This window comes from Columba livia, chromosome 1, assembly GCF_036013475.1.
Source record: "Columba livia isolate bColLiv1 breed racing homer chromosome 1, bColLiv1.pat.W.v2, whole genome shotgun sequence".
Lineage (NCBI taxonomy): Eukaryota > Metazoa > Chordata > Aves > Columbiformes > Columbidae > Columba > Columba livia.
The window spans coordinates 8,477,413-8,495,170 of NC_088602.1; the positions used below are offsets into that span (position 1 = coordinate 8,477,413).

At 38.7% G+C, this 17,758-nt stretch overlaps 1 protein-coding gene across 31 annotated transcripts in view; it reads left to right on the top strand.

Moving 5' to 3' along the window:
• The window catches only part of DLG2 (discs large MAGUK scaffold protein 2), a 1,055,145-nt gene that overhangs the window by 595,693 nt on the left and 441,694 nt on the right, over positions 1-17,758 (top strand). For 5 of the 31 annotated variants that reach the window (XM_065049770.1, XM_005510738.4, XM_065049778.1 and 2 more), the window contains exon 1: positions 2,940-3,272. The exons of 25 other annotated variants lie outside the window; for them this stretch is intronic. In XM_065049770.1, coding sequence (XP_064905842.1) covers positions 2,955-3,272 — 318 coding nt within the window. In that variant the 5' untranslated portion in view covers positions 2,940-2,954. Of the gene's footprint in view, positions 1-2,867; positions 3,273-17,758 lie in introns of those variants that run through there. One more of the 31 variants, XM_065049789.1, reaches the window with a different exon arrangement.

Here is a 17,758-nt window from a genome sequence, read left to right on the forward strand (position 1 = left end):
TATAGTTGCATAACATTGCATTCTTGGTTGGAGGGAAAAATCTGTTACTACATCTAAATCATCTTCACTCATGCTTCTAGCTTCCCTTTCAGAACTCTATTAGTAATTTTTGTTTCCCATATGCACTTTTTGTTTCCCATATGCACATTTTTGCCCGAAGCAAACTATTCTCAGTGTTTATTTTTGGTGTATGTCCAACATTACTGTAATCCAGTTACAGTTCTTTGTGCTGGTAGAATATCAGCTAAATCTATGTGCTCCGTTTTGTCATGCCTACTTAAAATTTAAAAAAGAAAATTAGTGAGATTTTTCCACAACAGTATCAGGTCAAACACAGTTCACACAGTGTACTGCACAATATTCAGTTTTGCTTTGTGCACCAGTTATTATCAAATTAGGATGATAGTTGGGCATGTGGATTTGAGCCATGTGTTAGTCCAAGTTCATCCAGAAGCGTGTGCCATCCTGTCTAATGCAATGGTTCAATTACGGCTGATGAAATTGCATTATCTTTTGAGTTCATCTTTCCATGTTGTCTAGCAATTAGTTGTACATATACATCCCATTTTCAAGTGTTTTTGTGTAACATAAACAGTGAGAAACTTTTTTAAAATATATGGAGAGTTAATAATTTATTAAAAGGGATTTTCTAAGTGTGAAATAGCCTAGAACTGCCAGGTAGATTCAGGGTAAGTTCAGTGGTGTCAAATCCATTTGAAAAAATCTTTTTCCACATTCTGATAAGAGACCATTCCAAATATAGTGTTTTAACAGGGGATTAATACATTTACAGTCAAGAGGATGCCTTTGCAGTTCTGATTGTTCTGGTTGGGGTGTAGTAAGGTTGCTAAAAGGTCACCTACTGCTTTAAAATATAAGACTATGGGGGTTTATGATAGACATTTTAGTGTTCTGGTACAGGTGACTTCACCCAATATTATTAGTGTAGAGATGCGTCTAGTCACAGAATGTGTAATTTCTTCCCACTCTCTAAAGAAGTTGTAGCTGTTGCTTGCTCTGCTTATTTTTTTAATATCTTTTTTGGGTGGCCCTTTTAAAATTTATATGTGAACTTCTTCAATTAGACAGATTTCTCAAAATAGCTCTGAAAGACATATTTAAACTGTTTGGGTTTTTTTAGATTCTGACTGGCATTTGAGAAAGCTGCATCATCAGTATATTCTGGAGCGTACTGGGTAGCTTGCTATGTGACAAAAAAGGTGATGGTCTTAAGCTGATGGACACTGCTAATGTAGGTCTATGATTATGAAATGGAATCTGAATTAAAATACAGTTAAAAGTGATGTTAGTTTCATATCCGACAATTTGAATTACAATGTTGTCAAAATATTTTCTCCGCTCTTAGGGCCATAATTTTTTATTAAGAATTACTGCTAGGTTGCATTGTTATGTATTTTAGCAAGGTCTAAGCTTTGAGGAATTTTAGGTTAGTAATTAGGAGGAGCTAAAAATTAAATCAAGTCTTTTTGCAAAAAAAGCATTTGTAAAAATTCATTTATCTCATTTGAAAGTTTATTTGCAGACAGTCATAGTTGTCTCTTTGTCTTTGAAATATTTAAATGTAAATTTGCTTTAGTTTTTAGATGGTGAAACTATGCATATCACATTAATTCTGTTTAATTTTTGTGTACTTAAGTCCTAGTGGAACACCAATAGACATAAGGGGACATAAGGGGACATAACAGACATAAGTTACATCATCCTGCATTTTTTAAAATTAATTGTGTATTTTCTATGATTAAATGTACCTTAGACTGGCTTAGGTTAAAAAAAAAAGGCAACTATAACAAAATGTAGATACATGGGGTTCCAAGATCCACCGAGCCTAAAGGGGCTAAAACCTCAGTCACCTGAGACTGGATTATATCCCTGAATCTCTTTAGATGCTTGAAAGGCTCAGGCCAGATTTCATGTATTTTGCACCCCTGTCACTTCTATGAGAAGAAGGAAAAGAAAATACTTGGAAATAAAGACTGCAAAAAAAAAAATAAAATAAGGAAATGCATTGTATTAATAAGAAAAATGCAAGAGAAAACTCTGAAGAGAAGGTTGTTGACATTCACTAAGGAATTTGTGAAGAGTAAAAGAAGAGGAGAAAATGATACATCAATCATAATCTTGAAGACCTTAGGCACAAATACATATTATATATATATATTCTATATACAAACTTCTGAAGATTTGTTCATTTGTTGCATAGATCTTTTCTAAGTGGCTTTATTTTTAAATTCAGCCTCTTGCTCTTTTTACATTATGTTTATGTACATTAGTACATACCAAAGTCTACAGTACAGTTTAGCATTTAGGACAGATAACATTCTTCCTGAACTTGTCATTTGCATCTTCTGATGCAATTTTATTGACAGGGTCTTTTCAAGCACGCAGGGAAAAAACAAAACAAAACAAACACTCCCATGTCTGGTTTGATCATTGGCAAAAGGGTATCTTTTTCAGTACTTTGTCTAGATGCTATTTCCACAAGAAAGCACTTTGCCTGTAAAGCTCGTACATGTAAATCTGCTTCAGCAGGGTGCCTGCAAGTTGTGTCAGGGTCAGCTAGAAAAAGACTTAATCTTCCTGAAAATTGCAAGAGGGTTTTTTTCATTTGGTCTGGGGGTTTGTTTGGTTTGTTTTATTTTTGTTTTTCCTTTTTCTCCCGTGGTTTGTCATCCAGAAGGGGATGCAGGCTCACGTCCCAGCCACGCAGAGCATTGATTGCTTCTGCCTGCAGCGGGGATGCTGTCAAGTCGCCGCGCGAGTGGAGCCCGGTATTGACAGCGAGCTGCTGGCCAGCAGCTCCTGCTGCGCCCGCTCCCGCCATGCCCTGCCGCTGACTGCTGCCAAGGGGGCTGGAGAGGCCCCGCAGAAGGACCTCACCACCGCCAGGAGAAGCATTTCCATGCAAACTGGCCAAAGGGAGCCCTGGGTGTGCCATGCACGCACACCTTCCCAAGCAGCACAGCTGCGGCAGGGAGTCCAAGGGGTCGGATGCCGGCAGGAAGGTGCCTCCCGCAGCGAGGGATGCCCATTGCACCTGTCCTTGGCACCAGCATCCTCCAGGGCTCCAGTATGGCTCTCAGGCGCTTCCCTCTTGGGGACCTGGGGGTGCCAGCCAGAGCAGGAGCAAGTTTGTCCCTTTGTGGGACACGGTGCGGAAGAGCCCCCAGCAATCCCCGGCCAAGCCCCAGAGCAACCCCGGGGAGCGGTGGTCAGAGTGTGCCTGTGCCCACGGCTGGTCCCCCCCAGCACAGGTGAGCCCGTTCTTCACTCAGGTGACTTAGAGGATGCTCCAGGGAAAGAAAGTGAGGTTTGGTGATGTCTGCAACTTTTTGTGCTGTGTCTTGATTTATGTTTAGAGGTGCCTTCTGAAAAAAATTGTGTGCAAGGGTGAGCTGTGGGTTGGTAATGTCTGTTTGAGTATCAGTTCTCTGTGTCTTGTGGAAACCTGTGGGATCCTCTTGGGAGGGTTTTCTTGCTAAAATGTTTTGATTTTTTATCTCCAGTTTCTACAGACTTTGTATTCCGTTGTCTTGTGCAAAGAAATGCAGTGTTTATCCCCCTGTGTAATAGATTTTGCCTGTTTGTGTAAATAGTTTGTTTTCAAATATTGTGCAAAGTTAATAAGGATATTTTAAATAGAGAACAGTGGAGGGGGGGTGGATTTATTAATAAGAGAAAGTGTGAGTTGTTTTTCCTCTTTTGAACTCCAAATGTAACTGAAATCTTTAATAAACAAAAAATAGCTGCTTGGCTTTCACAAATCTATAGATTTTTATTTAATGGCATGGTAGTGTATTTTAAAATACAAAACACCTGAGGTCTAGGATGTTTACAGATACCTGTAAGCAATTAGACCGAGAAATACATACCAGATAAGCCAGCTCTGTGAAACAGAAATCACAGTGACACTCATATGATGCTTAATATTAAAAAGCATTAACACTTCTTCCACTAATGCATGTTTTAATTTATCCCTTAGAAAACATTAGACTCATTCAAAAGCTCTATATTATGTCAACATCAAATCCTTTTGCCATAATTCCACACCAAAAAAAAAAGCAGAATTTAATGTTGAAATAGGTTTTTGAGATATATGTGTACTTACTGAAATAGCATACACTAGAGTTTAACTAGCCTTAGCCCACATTGAACATGTGCACCCTCTCTAGAGATTAAATCAATTCTTTGATGGAAATGGTTTTAATATATTTTCACTGAACAGAAAAGCAATAAGGCAAAGGATTGTCAGATAGCGTAGCTGCACTTTATCTAGTCTTATGGCCTAAAAAAAGTGATTTTCTGTTGACTGAATGTGATTGCTATATATAAAAAGCTTCATTTTTGCTTCAAATCTATTATCACATGGAAAAACTGAGCTTTCTGATATATTTTGGGGTGACCAAAATGTTGCATGTGACTATAGTATATGCTATACATTTTCTTTCATATACAGAGAACATATGATTATTTATGCCTGAATAAAGCCAATGTTAATATATAAAACATAGAACTAGACTTTGTTCTAATTTTAATTATAAAAAGCTCCAAACATTATTTTTGGCTCTGAATAATTTTTGTTTGGAAAGAACTTGAAGAAAAAAAATACTGTAAGAGAGAGAGTTCTTTGGTTTTCAAAGGTATAAAATTTATAAAGAGAAAATTGAGTAATTTAAAAAAAAATTATTAAAGGCCACTTCTAAGACTACTTCAGTATCTAAGTTATAGATGCATAGTAAAGGTCCTTTAGTATTTTCAATGCCTTCGTAATCACATCCGCTTGTGTTCAGATAATGCCAATTTGTTCAGTGTGTGTATGTACTTTTTACAATTTTGCACTCTGCACTGTAAACTTTCTTCACTTTCTTAATACCAACTACCTTTTTCTGTTTAGGAAAGTTCCTTTCTTGGGTTTAACCTATAATGAATCAATTTACCACCAATCAAACTGATGTTCTTTGACTACAGATGGACTGATATACTTACTTTGGCAAATACTTGGTGGTTTTTATGTCATAGACTTGTGATGTATTTTGTTTCAAATAATAATCTGTCTTTTTTTCTCTGTGCAAAGAAAGCTTTGTGCAAGCTATGGGAAGAAAGGAAAGATTCTATGTGTGTGTGTATGCTCTTGTATGTATGTACATTTAGACAATGATTTTATCACTTATATTACATACATGCAATATGGGAAAATATAATAAAGCTGCCCTTAATAATTGCCCTTACTTTGGGGATACAAGTTGAAGTCAGTGATGTTTTAAGAGGGCTATATTGGCTGAGAAAACTGCTGTCTTTCTTGTCAAAATAAAGAGCAGTACTGAAATAGTTATATTTGCTGGCCTAAAAAAAAAAGGAAAATTTATTTGAAATTTCCATCTTATGTGTGAATGAGATAATAAATAAGCCAGTGACAGCTTCAAAGGTGGAGGTTTTTTCTATAAAGTTCCAAGCATATTTTTCTTCTGCTTGACATTTTTGGGAGAGACTACCTTCTTCAAGAGTAGGAAAGGGCACGTAGCAACAGGACAAGGGGAGATTTAGATCAGATTTAAGGAAGATATTCTTCCCCATGAGGGTGGTGAGACACTGGAATAGGCTGCCCAGAGAAGCTGTGGATGCCCCATCCCTGGAAGTGTTCAAGGCCAGGTTGGACGGGGCTCTGAGCAACCTGGTCTGGGTGAAGATGTCTCTGCTCACGGCAGGGGTGGCACTGGATGAGCTTTAAGGTCCCTTCCAACCCAAACCATTCTATGATTCTATGAAAGACACATATCACGTTGGAAAAACTGCTCCTTGATTAGTACTACAGTACCAAATCTAATGCATGGGTCCTTAATTCCTGGAATGTGTACTACATAGCTGTTACTAATGTACAGTTTATTATCCTGATCCTGCTAAAAGTATTGATTTTTATTGCTGAGGACAGGGCTTTATTTTGTTTACCAGTTCCTCCTTCTTTAGTTACGTCAGAGCAAATATTAGCTTTCTAGTATTATTGATATTTTAACTGTTTTAGAAATTCTACTTTACTAGTTTGCATGTTTGCGTTTACTTGTAGTTTCATGTTGAGCTGTGGGTAGAAAAATGCTCTCAATTTATCCAACCAGGAATTCATTTGGAATTGCAAACTAACACCTTCTTAATTTTGAAAGTGAGTTGAAATTAAGTTTAGAAAAATTTTATTTCAAGACCTAATGTGTTTTTTACTTCCCTTTTGGACAAAGTCATTTACAGTTCTGCTTCCTTTAAGAAAGTAAGTTAGTAGGCAAATTTCATAGGTCCCTCTTGCCTGGAAATATTTCTGTTTCTCTGCTGTGCACTGGCTAGCTCAGTCATTGTTGGCATCCTGGAGTCACACAACTTGTGTAATTCATTAGGAGATTTAATATCTAAGGCTCTAGTGTTGTGCTAACTGTGAGATCTCTGAGCAAGATGAGGGGAGGGGATGTGAAATGGAGCCAAGGCGGTGATCTGAACCTTTCTGTGGGTCATCCTAACATTGGATGTAGTCTGTAACATTGGACGTACTTTCACTTTTTGCGTATATAGACTGCTGTCACATGTCATCTACTGATTAAACAGATTAGAAATGTATGGTGACACGTGTAGCTGAAGGTGTGCAATGAACAGCTATTATTTGTGCAGAAGGGATGGAAGAATAGGGATCTGTGCTGCCCTGATTACAGGTTGAAGAGATAATTGCAGACACTGAGCTGTTGTGCTTGTTTTAAGAAGTCCAAGGTATAAATTTTACTTCTAAACACTTTTCAAATATGTAACTGCATGTTTTCAGATTCCTAGATCTCAATATTGTTAAACAGCAAAGAAGAGGAGGAAGTGAATTCCCATCTTTGGCTGTTTCCCAGTTCAGAAGACACTTCAATTCAGCTAGCTTTATATGCTATTAAATTTTTAACCCTTCTGTTTCAAAATATTCCCAGGGAAAAGCACCTAGTCTCAGCTTCCTGGATGCGTCATCTGCAAAAATGCATACATGTGTTTTGTTCCAAAAACTTACACAGAAGTGTAGATTTTCACATATATTTTGAACAGTTCCATGTTGTTGTCAGCTTTGATGACTTTTTTGGTTGGTTATTTTTTTTCCAACAATACCAGAAGAGATTTTTTTACTGTCAATGTATTTTAAGATAAATACCACCACTGAGCTGTTTTGTTACCCAGTGGAGAGGCTTGTGAGCTAAACCCCAGTTTACAGATGTGGCATGACTTGAAAAAGACAGCGAGCAGCCGAATTCTGAAGTACGAGCTGAGAGTGGTCTTTAGACATTGAAGGCCTTTGGTGCTAATGCAGAAATTTCAGTACATTTTTTGAGAGCTCTTTGAGTGGCGAAATGAGGTGAGAGCTTTCTCAGACGCTTTCTGCTACGGAACGGAGCAGGAGGTCTATTTCAAGAGACATCATCTCTCCTAACTGTATAAAGAAATGGTTTGTCATTGGTTTTGTTTTAGAAAGCTCAGATAACTCCATTCAGGTTCACAGATTCCTACATGTAACCAGCTACTCTTGTGTCAATGAGGGTATATTGAGCTACTTTAGTTAGCTAAGGGAGATCTTTTCACTCTAATTTACTGTGTTCAGGTGCCAGTAAAATAGCAGTTAAAGGAAAGCCAAATAATGCTGTTTATTTGGTTTTTAACTTTTATTTTAATCTTCAAGGCTATTGAGAGCTAGATGTCACAAGTCAAGAGTTAAATATTTGATGTAACTCTGATACTGTTCAGAACGATAAAATAGAGATGAGTTCCTGGGTAATTTTTAATGGAGAAAGCAGTACATACCACATTCTCAGGCTGGTATGTTCTTATCAGTGGATTTAGGCTATAACTCCTAAGTTTTACAAAGTTATGTCTTGATTCAGCATCTTACTTTGCATGGATCATTGTTCTGCATTCGCAGAAGTAAACTCATTTGTACATCCTTTAAGTGACAGCTGCACAGACTGCTGACAATGTTTCAGAACAGAAATACAAAAGCTTTTAGCGTGTTCTTTTGCAAGATGAGTAGTATTGTTCTACCAATTCCTGTACCCAGTCCCACTGACTGACAGAGGACTTTGAGAAGTCCAGCATTCTGGGTAACATTCATATCTGACACTCTCCCAGGGCAGATGCTTAGAAAACTTGATGCTTTTACATTCATGTTTAACCTATTTCTTCTACCAAAAGCAGGAAAAGAATTGTTAATACTGAATTCATAGCATTTAGGTTATGTTTGGCACAAAAAGGAGGTCAAAATTGGCGGTGGTGGCCTTTGAGTCCCATGTTAGTGGTGTAGGGAATGTTCCCAATCAGAAGTAACATGAAACATTGCATGATATTTGTTGGCGAATACGTTTTCCTTAAAGACTGTTCATATGATTCGGGTTTGAAAGATGGACATGGTGTGTCATGAAAAGATCAGAAACTAAACATGCTGAGACACATTGGGACTTTCTCTATAACATAAACTTTTTAATTTATTTATTTATATTTTTTTTCAAAGTGGTAAGGAAAAAAGAAAAAAAAAAAAAAGAAAGAAAACCCCAGCACTAGTTATGGGTTTTTGTGCTCTGTTATTCAGGAACCTGGGAATGTGTCATTCATTACAGATTTTCCATGGTGTTTCAGGGGGGCATTCAACCACATCTGCTTGGATTGATAACATGACATTGCTTTGCAATGACCATTGGGAGCAAAAGAATACTGGATAACATTTTCTTTTCTTGTATGATATTTTGTCTCTTTCTATTAATGTATCAGGTCTTTCATCAGTATTAATATTTTTGATAACACATAATTTTAAGTGGCACCAAAGACAATTGAGAAATAGCCATAGTTACACAGTTCATTAAAGGCTATGTGTGCGAGATATTCTATATATTTTCCTATAAATACTGAAAAGGATGAATACATGCTATGTACTGTACTAACCAATGTTGCAGTGATTTATAGTTTATCTACACAAATTTTGGCTCCTGCTGATTGTTGAGTCATAAATATGTTAATGCTTAATTTGCATGATTTGTTGCACCATATTTAGATTTGCATTTAATTAATCCCATGTTTCAAAGCTTTTCCTCCTAGATGCCTCAAGAAGCCAAGAACATTTTCTCCTCTTGACATATAATTTGGCTTCTGGGATTTTCAGGAGGGATTTAAGAGGGCATGGGAAGGGAATAGTAGAATTTGGAAGGGGTTTTCTTGTAACATTGGTAATTGGCCACAACTGCACAACTGCTCTGATAGTCCTGCTATTGAGAAATTTATCTAATACTTGGCGTGAGTATACACCTGTGGATAAACTGTTCATCATATTTGAGAACAGAATGGCATTTCCCTAGCGTCAGACTGGCAGAGGCCAAAAGGATTAATCTCCCTTTAAAAAATAAAGAAATAAAGAAATAAAAATACATATATATATATATATATATATATATATTCTGCCATGTAACCCACCTCTATGAATATCCTGGAATTTTCACTTAACAAGCTCTTTACCATCACAGGAATTTACAACACAGGAAAGTCTTTGATCTCGTTCTCTATTACTATGGTGGTACATGGCACACAAGAGGATTTTAGTATTCACGTCTCTTACACTGACTCATGAGGTTGTAGGCTGCTGGAACTTTTTTGTGGCATGTCAGCAGGACTGATAGACTGAACACTCCCTGGACTAAAGGGAATTGAAAAAACAACAACACAGAATCACAGAATGTTAGGGATTGGAAGGGACCTCGAAAGATCAACAAAAACAGTTTGCCTTATGGCTTGCCTAAGGAATAAGACTTGCTACCCTAGTTGTGCTTTCTGTCTTATGTTTCACTACATTTCAATTGGGCATTCAAAGATGCAAAAGCTTTATAGAATCTCAACAAGATGGTTTTTGTCTAATCAAAACAAAATAAATGAGGAATGGTGCATGACAGTCTATAGCTGGATGCTGAGCAATGTCTAAGATTGACACAGGATTTGTCTCAGCTATTTTGACACAACTTGAAGACACAACCTGAAAATCTATTTCTGTTTTGCAAATGGCTGTCTCTACTGTTCTGGGCTATTTGGATAAACTGTAAAAATGTCAGAGTTCCCTATTAAAAAAAACACACACACAAAAAAAACTGAAGGGAGTTTCTGGTTATAGCAATGACAGGATTTACAGAATTTGCCAATTTAGTGCTCTGTTTCCTCATGTCTGCATGTGGAGTTTGGATAAAAGATAACAAAAATAAAGCCAAAAAGTCCAAAAAAGATTTATGGATTAAATTACTTTGCTTTTAAGAACTGTGTTTTCTTTGAAATAAGCCATACATTGTTACAATAGAGTTTATAAATTAAATAACATGTATTCATTTACCTTTTGGTATAAGTATTTTTTTAATACATAACCGCAGTTAATCAGATGAATCGGCTCAATGGTCACCTAATTTTGAAAAACTCCCATTGTTTTGAGAGTTAGAAATACAGGGATCAAAAAGGACTTCTTTATGTATTCAAAATAGAGGTTCTGTAATATCTAAATGGAACATCAGAAAAACAAACAAAATGATCCTTTTTGTAAATTCCAGTTCTGGTATAAGCTTGCTTTTAAGTCACAGGAGCCAGTTATGAATGCAGTACAAAATCCAATTTAACAAAATAGCATCTGGTTTTCATTTAGATATATTGTACTTTTAATGAAGTTTTACCTTTCTGATTAAGTATTTGTACAAGGAGAAGCAGGTTACTTCAGCAGCTGAGATTGCTCATATAATTGGTCAAACAGAACATCAGACAAATGATTTTCATCATGCATTTCAAATGAGAGCAGAATGGAGCAGCGTCACAGGCTTCCAGTTACTGTCTTAGAGCAGCTATGCTGGACTCAGATATAAAGGCAGTTAACAGAGGCTCTTAAAACTCCTTGTTTACATTTCTTTTTCTTTTTAATTCTGATAAACACCTCCTCCATATTGAACTAGTATTTGTTGCATTCATGATCACAGAAACTTGCTATTTATCCGTTTGCTGGTTTGTCCAAGTTTTTATGTTGCAGTCATCACTCGCCTGATAGCTGAGCACATTAAATATTTATTGAAAATGTAGAAGCTAAGCTCTGGTTTTACTTTTCTTCATTCTGTAGGGTCTATTTTGTGAAATATGTGATTCTGACAGCTTTGTGAAAGAGAAACGCGGCTGTGTGCCACTTAAGAGTGGCTGCCAGAGGAGTGGGGTTCTGGCCCTGCACTTTGCTTCCTTGTGCTGCTTGGTGTGATTGTGTGTGGAGCTCAGAGAACTGATATACCAGAAAATTAAACCAGAAAAAAGGAATAAAAACTGTGTTTGAGAGACCTATTTCATGGCTCAGCGTGATGTCCATGAGCACAGCTTCTAGCACCAGCACAAGGTTGAGAGAAGAAGAGTGTGACAGGGGACATGTCCCGGGAGATAGTGCACAGCTGCATCTTTCCAGGGCAGTGATGCTGAATGTGCCATCTGATGTGTGTGGTTTGGTTTTGACAACACGATGGCACTTGGGGGCCTCCCTGTGCTAAGTGCAGAAACTTGTATCAAGCTTTTTACTACCTCCAAGAACTCAGAAAAAATGTTTCGCTTAGGGAACGGAGAGTTTTGGGGACACCTTGTTCTCTTTCCCTTCTACTCTCACACCTTGTGAGACACACCTGTGTTCTCTCAATATCTGTCCATCTTGCAGTCGTCAGTGTAGAAATCACTTGCCCCAGGTCAGTTGTTACAATTGAATTTAGCCCTGTGAGACTGTGCTCAGGCACACAGACTCAAACAGGCAAATAACAGTTTGCAAGAAGAAACAAACATTCTTATCCAGGTATTCAATGAGAAGGCAGTAAAAAAAAAAAGGAAAACCAACCAACCAACCAACCAAACAAACAAACAAACAAAAAACCAAAACAGAGCCCTGGTCTCACATTCTCTCTGGGACTGATGCTGTCTTCACATTTGCTACCATGTTCTGAATGGTCTCCTGTCTTTGTACGCCACCAGCTTGCTCAAGCATAAATTTAGAGGCAAATGCTTTAAATCTGTAGAAAAGATCTTTTGTTTTATTTTCAAAGAATCACAGAGTGGTTGAGGTTGGAAGGGACCTCTGGAGATCATCCAGTCCAACCCACCTGCTAAAGGAGGTTCACCAGAGCAGATCACACAGGAATGTGTCCAGGCAGGTTTTGAATGTCTCCAAGAAGGAGACTCCACAGCCTCTATGGGCAGCCTGTTCCAGGGCTCTGGCACCTCGAAGTGAAGAAGTTTCTCCTCATATTCAGATGGATTGCAAACTGGCTTAAGGAGAGAAGCCAGAGAGTGGTAGTCAATGGTGCAGAGTCTAGTTGGAGGCCAGTATCTAGTGGAGTGCCTCAGGGGTCAGTACTGGGGCCAATATTATTCAATATATACATTAACGATTTAGACGAGGGAATTGAGTGTACTATCAGCAAGTTTGCTGATGACACTAAGCTGGGAGGAGTGGCTGACACGCCAGAAGGCTGTGCTGCCATGCAGAGACCTGGACAGGCTGGAGAGTTGGGTGGGGAATAACCTAATGAAATTTAACAAGGGAAAGTGTGGAGTCCTGCATCTGGGCAGGAACAACCCCAGGTTCCAGTATAGGTTGGGAAATTACATATTAGAGAGCAGTGTAGGGGAAAGGGACCTGGGGGTCCTGGTGGACAACAGGATGACCATGAGCCAGCACTGTGCCCTTGTGGCCAGGAAAGCCAATGGCATCTTTGGGTGTATTACAAGGGGAGTGGTTAGTAGATCGAGAGAGGTTCTCCTTCCCCTCTACTCCGCCCTGGTGAGACCACATCTGGAATATTGTGTCCAGTTCTGGGCCCCTCAGTTCAAGAAGGACAGGGAACTGCTGGAGAGGGTCCAGCGTAGGGCAACGAAGATGATTAAGGGAGTGGAGCACCTCCCTTATGAAGAAAGGCTGAGGGAGCTGGGTCTCTTTAGTTTGGAGAAGAGGAGACTGAGGGGTGACCTTATTAATGTTTATAAATATATAAAGGGTGAGTGCCATGAGGATGGAGCCAGGCTCTTCTCGGTTGCAAACAATGATAGGATAAAGGGTAATGGGATCAAGCTGGAACACAAGAGGTTCCACTTAAATTTGAGAAGAAACTTCTTCTCAGTGAGGGTGACAGAGCACTGGAACAGGCTGCTCAGGGAGGTTGTGGAGTCTCCTTCTCTGGAGACATTCAAAACCGGCCTGGACATGTTCCTGTGTGACCTCACCTAGGCGTTCCTGCTCCAGCAGGGGGATTGGACTAGATGATCTTCTGAGGTCCCTTCCAATCCCAAACATATTGTGATACTGTGATACTGTGAACCTCCTGTGCTTCAGTCTGTGTCCCTTACCCCTCCTCCTATCATCGGGCACCACTGAAAAGAATCCGGTCCCATCCTCTTGACACCCATCCTTGAGATATTTATAAACATCGATGAGATCCCCTCTCAGCTTCTCTTCTCCAGGTTGAATGGACCCAGCTCTCTCAGTCTCTCTCCATATGAAAGATGCTCCAGACCTCTAATCATCTTTGTAGCCCACCACTGTACTCCTTCCAGTAATTCCTTGTCCTTCTTGTCCTTGTGGGGAGCTCAAAACTGGATGCAGTACTCCAGATGAAGCCTCACCAGGGCAGAGTAGAGGGGGAGGAACAACTTCCCTCAACGTCCTGGTCACACTCTTCTGAATGCACCCCAGGTACCATTGGCCTCCTTGGCCACAAGGGCACATTGTTGACTCACGATCAACCTGTTGTCAACCAAAACTCCCAAGTCTGAATGGCAGCACAGCCTTCTGGTGTGTCAGCTCTTCCTCCCAGTTTGGTATCATCAGCAAACTTGCTGAGGGTGCACTCAGCCTCTTCATCCAGGTCATTGATGAACAGGTTGAACTGGGCCTAGTACTGACCGAAAGGGAGCACCACTAACTCAGGCCTTCAACCAGACTCTGCACCATTGATCACAACCCTCTGAGCTCTGCCATTCAACCAGTTCATATTCTATCTCACCTTGCTTTCATTCAGCCCGCACTTCCTGAGCTTGCCTATGAGGATTTGCGGGAGATGGTATCAAAAGCCTTGCTGAAGTCAAGTTGGACAACATCTACTACACTTCACTCATCTACCCAGCCAGTCATACCATCATAGAAGGCTATCAGCTTTTTCAGACATGATTTCTGTTTGGTGAACCCATGATAACTACTCCTGGTCACCTTCTGTTCCTCCACATACTTGAAGGTGATGTCCAGAATGAGCTGTTCCATCACCTTTCCAGGGATGGAGGTGAGGCTGACAGTTTTCCAACAGTTTACTTATTAAACACAACTTTTTTTTATGCAATGTTAGTAAGACACAGTTTAAAAGCAAAAACAGAAAAACCCCAAACAACCACAGTTATTAAAATTTACACTATGTAGTACTGAAATATCCATCTTCCATTAATACAGCTATGTCTCTGTACAGCAGTTTTTCTTAGCTGGCTGCTATTTCTGCTCTGTCGGTAAAATATCTCACTCCTATGAAATATTTTCTGGTTTTTAATTGTGTGTATAAAAATGGAAAAAAGAGTAACATTGAGTATGCTCATTTATAGTGTAAAAAGCTTTATACATTCATGTTTTAATACATATAATGATTTAATACATTTATAGGTAAATGATGTTTTATGCAGCTGTGCACAAACCGAAGCAGGACAGATATTCAGGTCACATCATCTAATGATGGTAAAGCAAGGATTTTTTAAAAAATTGATAGGATATGGAGCTATTTAATAATAAAAGATCTAAACAATTTGGTCATCATCAGTTTTTTTTCATTAGACATGTATATCTCTGACTTATCAGAACTTAGTACAGCTCTTGGTTTCAGACTTGGACTTTTTATGGCACTTCTTCCCAACACACAGAAAAAATATGTGTGGAATGAAAAACAAACTGCTTGAGAATCCTTAAATCGTGAGAATGAAATTCAGGTTTCCCTGCAGCTGATTAATATTTTTTGGACTATCCATCCTGCTAATGTGTATGCAATTATACATGAAATACATGAAAACTTTTGCAGCAATGTTATTCGTTCAGTTATTAAGAAACTTATATCCTCAGTACCCATCGTTTTAATTTTTTTTGGGAACTGCTTCTTAACATTGCACATTCAGAGCAGAATAACAGTAACGGTGGATTGCTTATGGGTAGAAGTTTTCTGCAGGTGAATAACTAGTAATAACTGGCTAGAGACATAGTCACATAAAATTTGAGGAGGTTGGAAAGTAATGGGGGGAGAGGATGCCACATCTTCAGACTTTCAAGGAGTCTGATTTTTGGAAGGACTCAGCTGGGCATCCACTGAACACATTAATCATTGGGCATTTGTGAAAATCCTGGCCTACCAGATTTTCAACAACACTGAAAACACTTACAGGCTGCTATTATTACAATTCTAACTTTTTAATCAAGATTATTTAAATCTCTAATGATTTTAGAGAAATGAAACCCTACAAAAAGCTGAGGACATGCAATACCAGTTTGCTGCAATTCAATTTGTCTGTAACATACTTAATATACAATGCACCTCATGTATATGTACTATATGTAATAAGCAGAGTCATGATATACTGCCATTGCTTCTGGGGCTGTTATTAGCTTGCTCCGCCATTGCATGTATAGAATAGTAGCAATCTGATCCCCTCTGTGGGCATAAGTCAAAGAAAATACTGCCTTTTGTAGTTCTCTTTTTCTTTGAGTTGTCATGGCAGTATTCTCAGTGGATCTTCTGTTTTTACTGAGATGCATTTAATTCTATGTAGTCAGCACAAACTTGGAACTGATACATTACTCTTCATATAATTTGTGGTGAAAATGGAGGTTATCACTCCTAGTTGTTTTGGTTTTAAACACTGGTTGCTGTCTATCAGCTAAACTAGTCCATGAACCAAGAAATAAAACATTGCTTTAATTATATGGAGAGTACAGAAAGGAATAAATCAGCTCTTTGTAGTGGATGAAAATGCAGAATTGTGGAAATATTTTGCTGACTGGCCAAAAACTAAAAAGCTCTTCAGATCTGTAATTCTTAGGTCCTTATATCTTCTGACGATAGCTCTTGTCATGTCTAACTAAAAAGTTGCCTTTTGCTTATTTTATGCAACACCCTTTCAAAACATGTTTTGGTCCTGGGGAAATTTAGTTCCTGTTTTCCTTCTCACCTTTGCCCCTTTCTGTCTTCTTTTTGAAAAGCCCCATTACTTTTATGTAACTCTTTTTTTTCATACCTCATCTGTATTTTCACATTTTTGAATTGCTGCCAAAAACAGTAGTGGAATTACTGGGTTTACCTGTATGCTCCCTGTCTTATTTCCAAATGGAAGTCTTTTTTCTTGTGGTTCACTTGTCAGGATTTGTCCTCAGGTGATAATAACTTTAATGTACTTTCTGCCAGTTTCTATTTCATCATGTTACCTCTTGCACTTGAGGGTTCAGCAAATCTGACAAGATAGCAAAATGCAAAAGGGAACAGAATTGCCACATCAGAAATATTTGGTGGCAGAGGGCCAAGGGGTAAAGGATCTTGAGTTTGGTTTTATAATCATAATATTAGCAATATTAAAACTGCAAAGATGAAAGATTTTTTTTAAATTTATTTATTTTTTTTTTACAAACTCAAGTCTTAGTTGGAGTTAAATGAATAACCTGGGGCAGGGAAGGTGATCAAAGCAAAATTGTTCCTGTTTGTGTTTTCTCTGGATGCCATTACTGCCTGATGTCTTGACATTTCTTAAAGCACCTCAGAAGGAACAGCTATATGATTCTTTTGTTCTCTGATACATTTGTGAGTAAGGTCAATGTTCATTTGATTTCAGACTGGGAAGGCTGAGGCAGGGAGGTTAACAAACATTTTGTGGATTCTACATAAAACAGAAGGGAGATTTGCATTTTCAATCCCTTTGTCATAGCTTAGTCCTGTAGGCAACAGCTAGGCTGGACCAACCTGCACTGTTTGATGAATTACTCTGATTTTTAGCTGGTTTATGCCGGCTTCTGGCTAACACATCTGTGCGGAAGAGTATCTGGAATCTATTCTCCACTGGACCTCCAAGGGCCTTTGTGCCCACCACAGAGTTGTTATGTCAAGCCCATTCCCCTTGCTGGGAATCTCAGTGACTTCAGTGATCCTTGAGCCTGTAAGTGTTGATCTTTTCAAGGTTAGTGGTTCTTCATATTACTGAAGGAAGCTTTCTAGTGGGTCTTTGCTGAAGTGGGTCAGTTTGCATCAGCTCATTCAACCTACAAGAAACTTCAGCTAAAGGAAGGGTTTTACTCTTGGGGTGATGGACATATTGGCTTGGTGGTACAAAGCAATTACTCACCTAGCACTACTTCTGGGCTGACCTCATTGCTGGGATGTTGTTCAGAGCTGGACAGCACAGTTTAACCAGTTCCTGTACTATCAAATTGGTAAAGTTGGAATAAGAGGAGAAAATACTGAAAATGTAAGAACAAAACAACGACAAAAAGTCATTAAAGGTATCTTTAACATCTTAAATAATATTTTTCTCCGCGGACATCTGCAAAACTGAAGTTCAATAAGAAGCCATGCCGGAGGAAAGTGAAAACTGTGGATCACAGAATCACAGAATCACAGAATGTTAGGGATTGGAAGGGACCTCAAAAGATCATCCAGTCCAAGCCCCCTGCCGGAGCAGGAACACCCAGGTGAGGTTA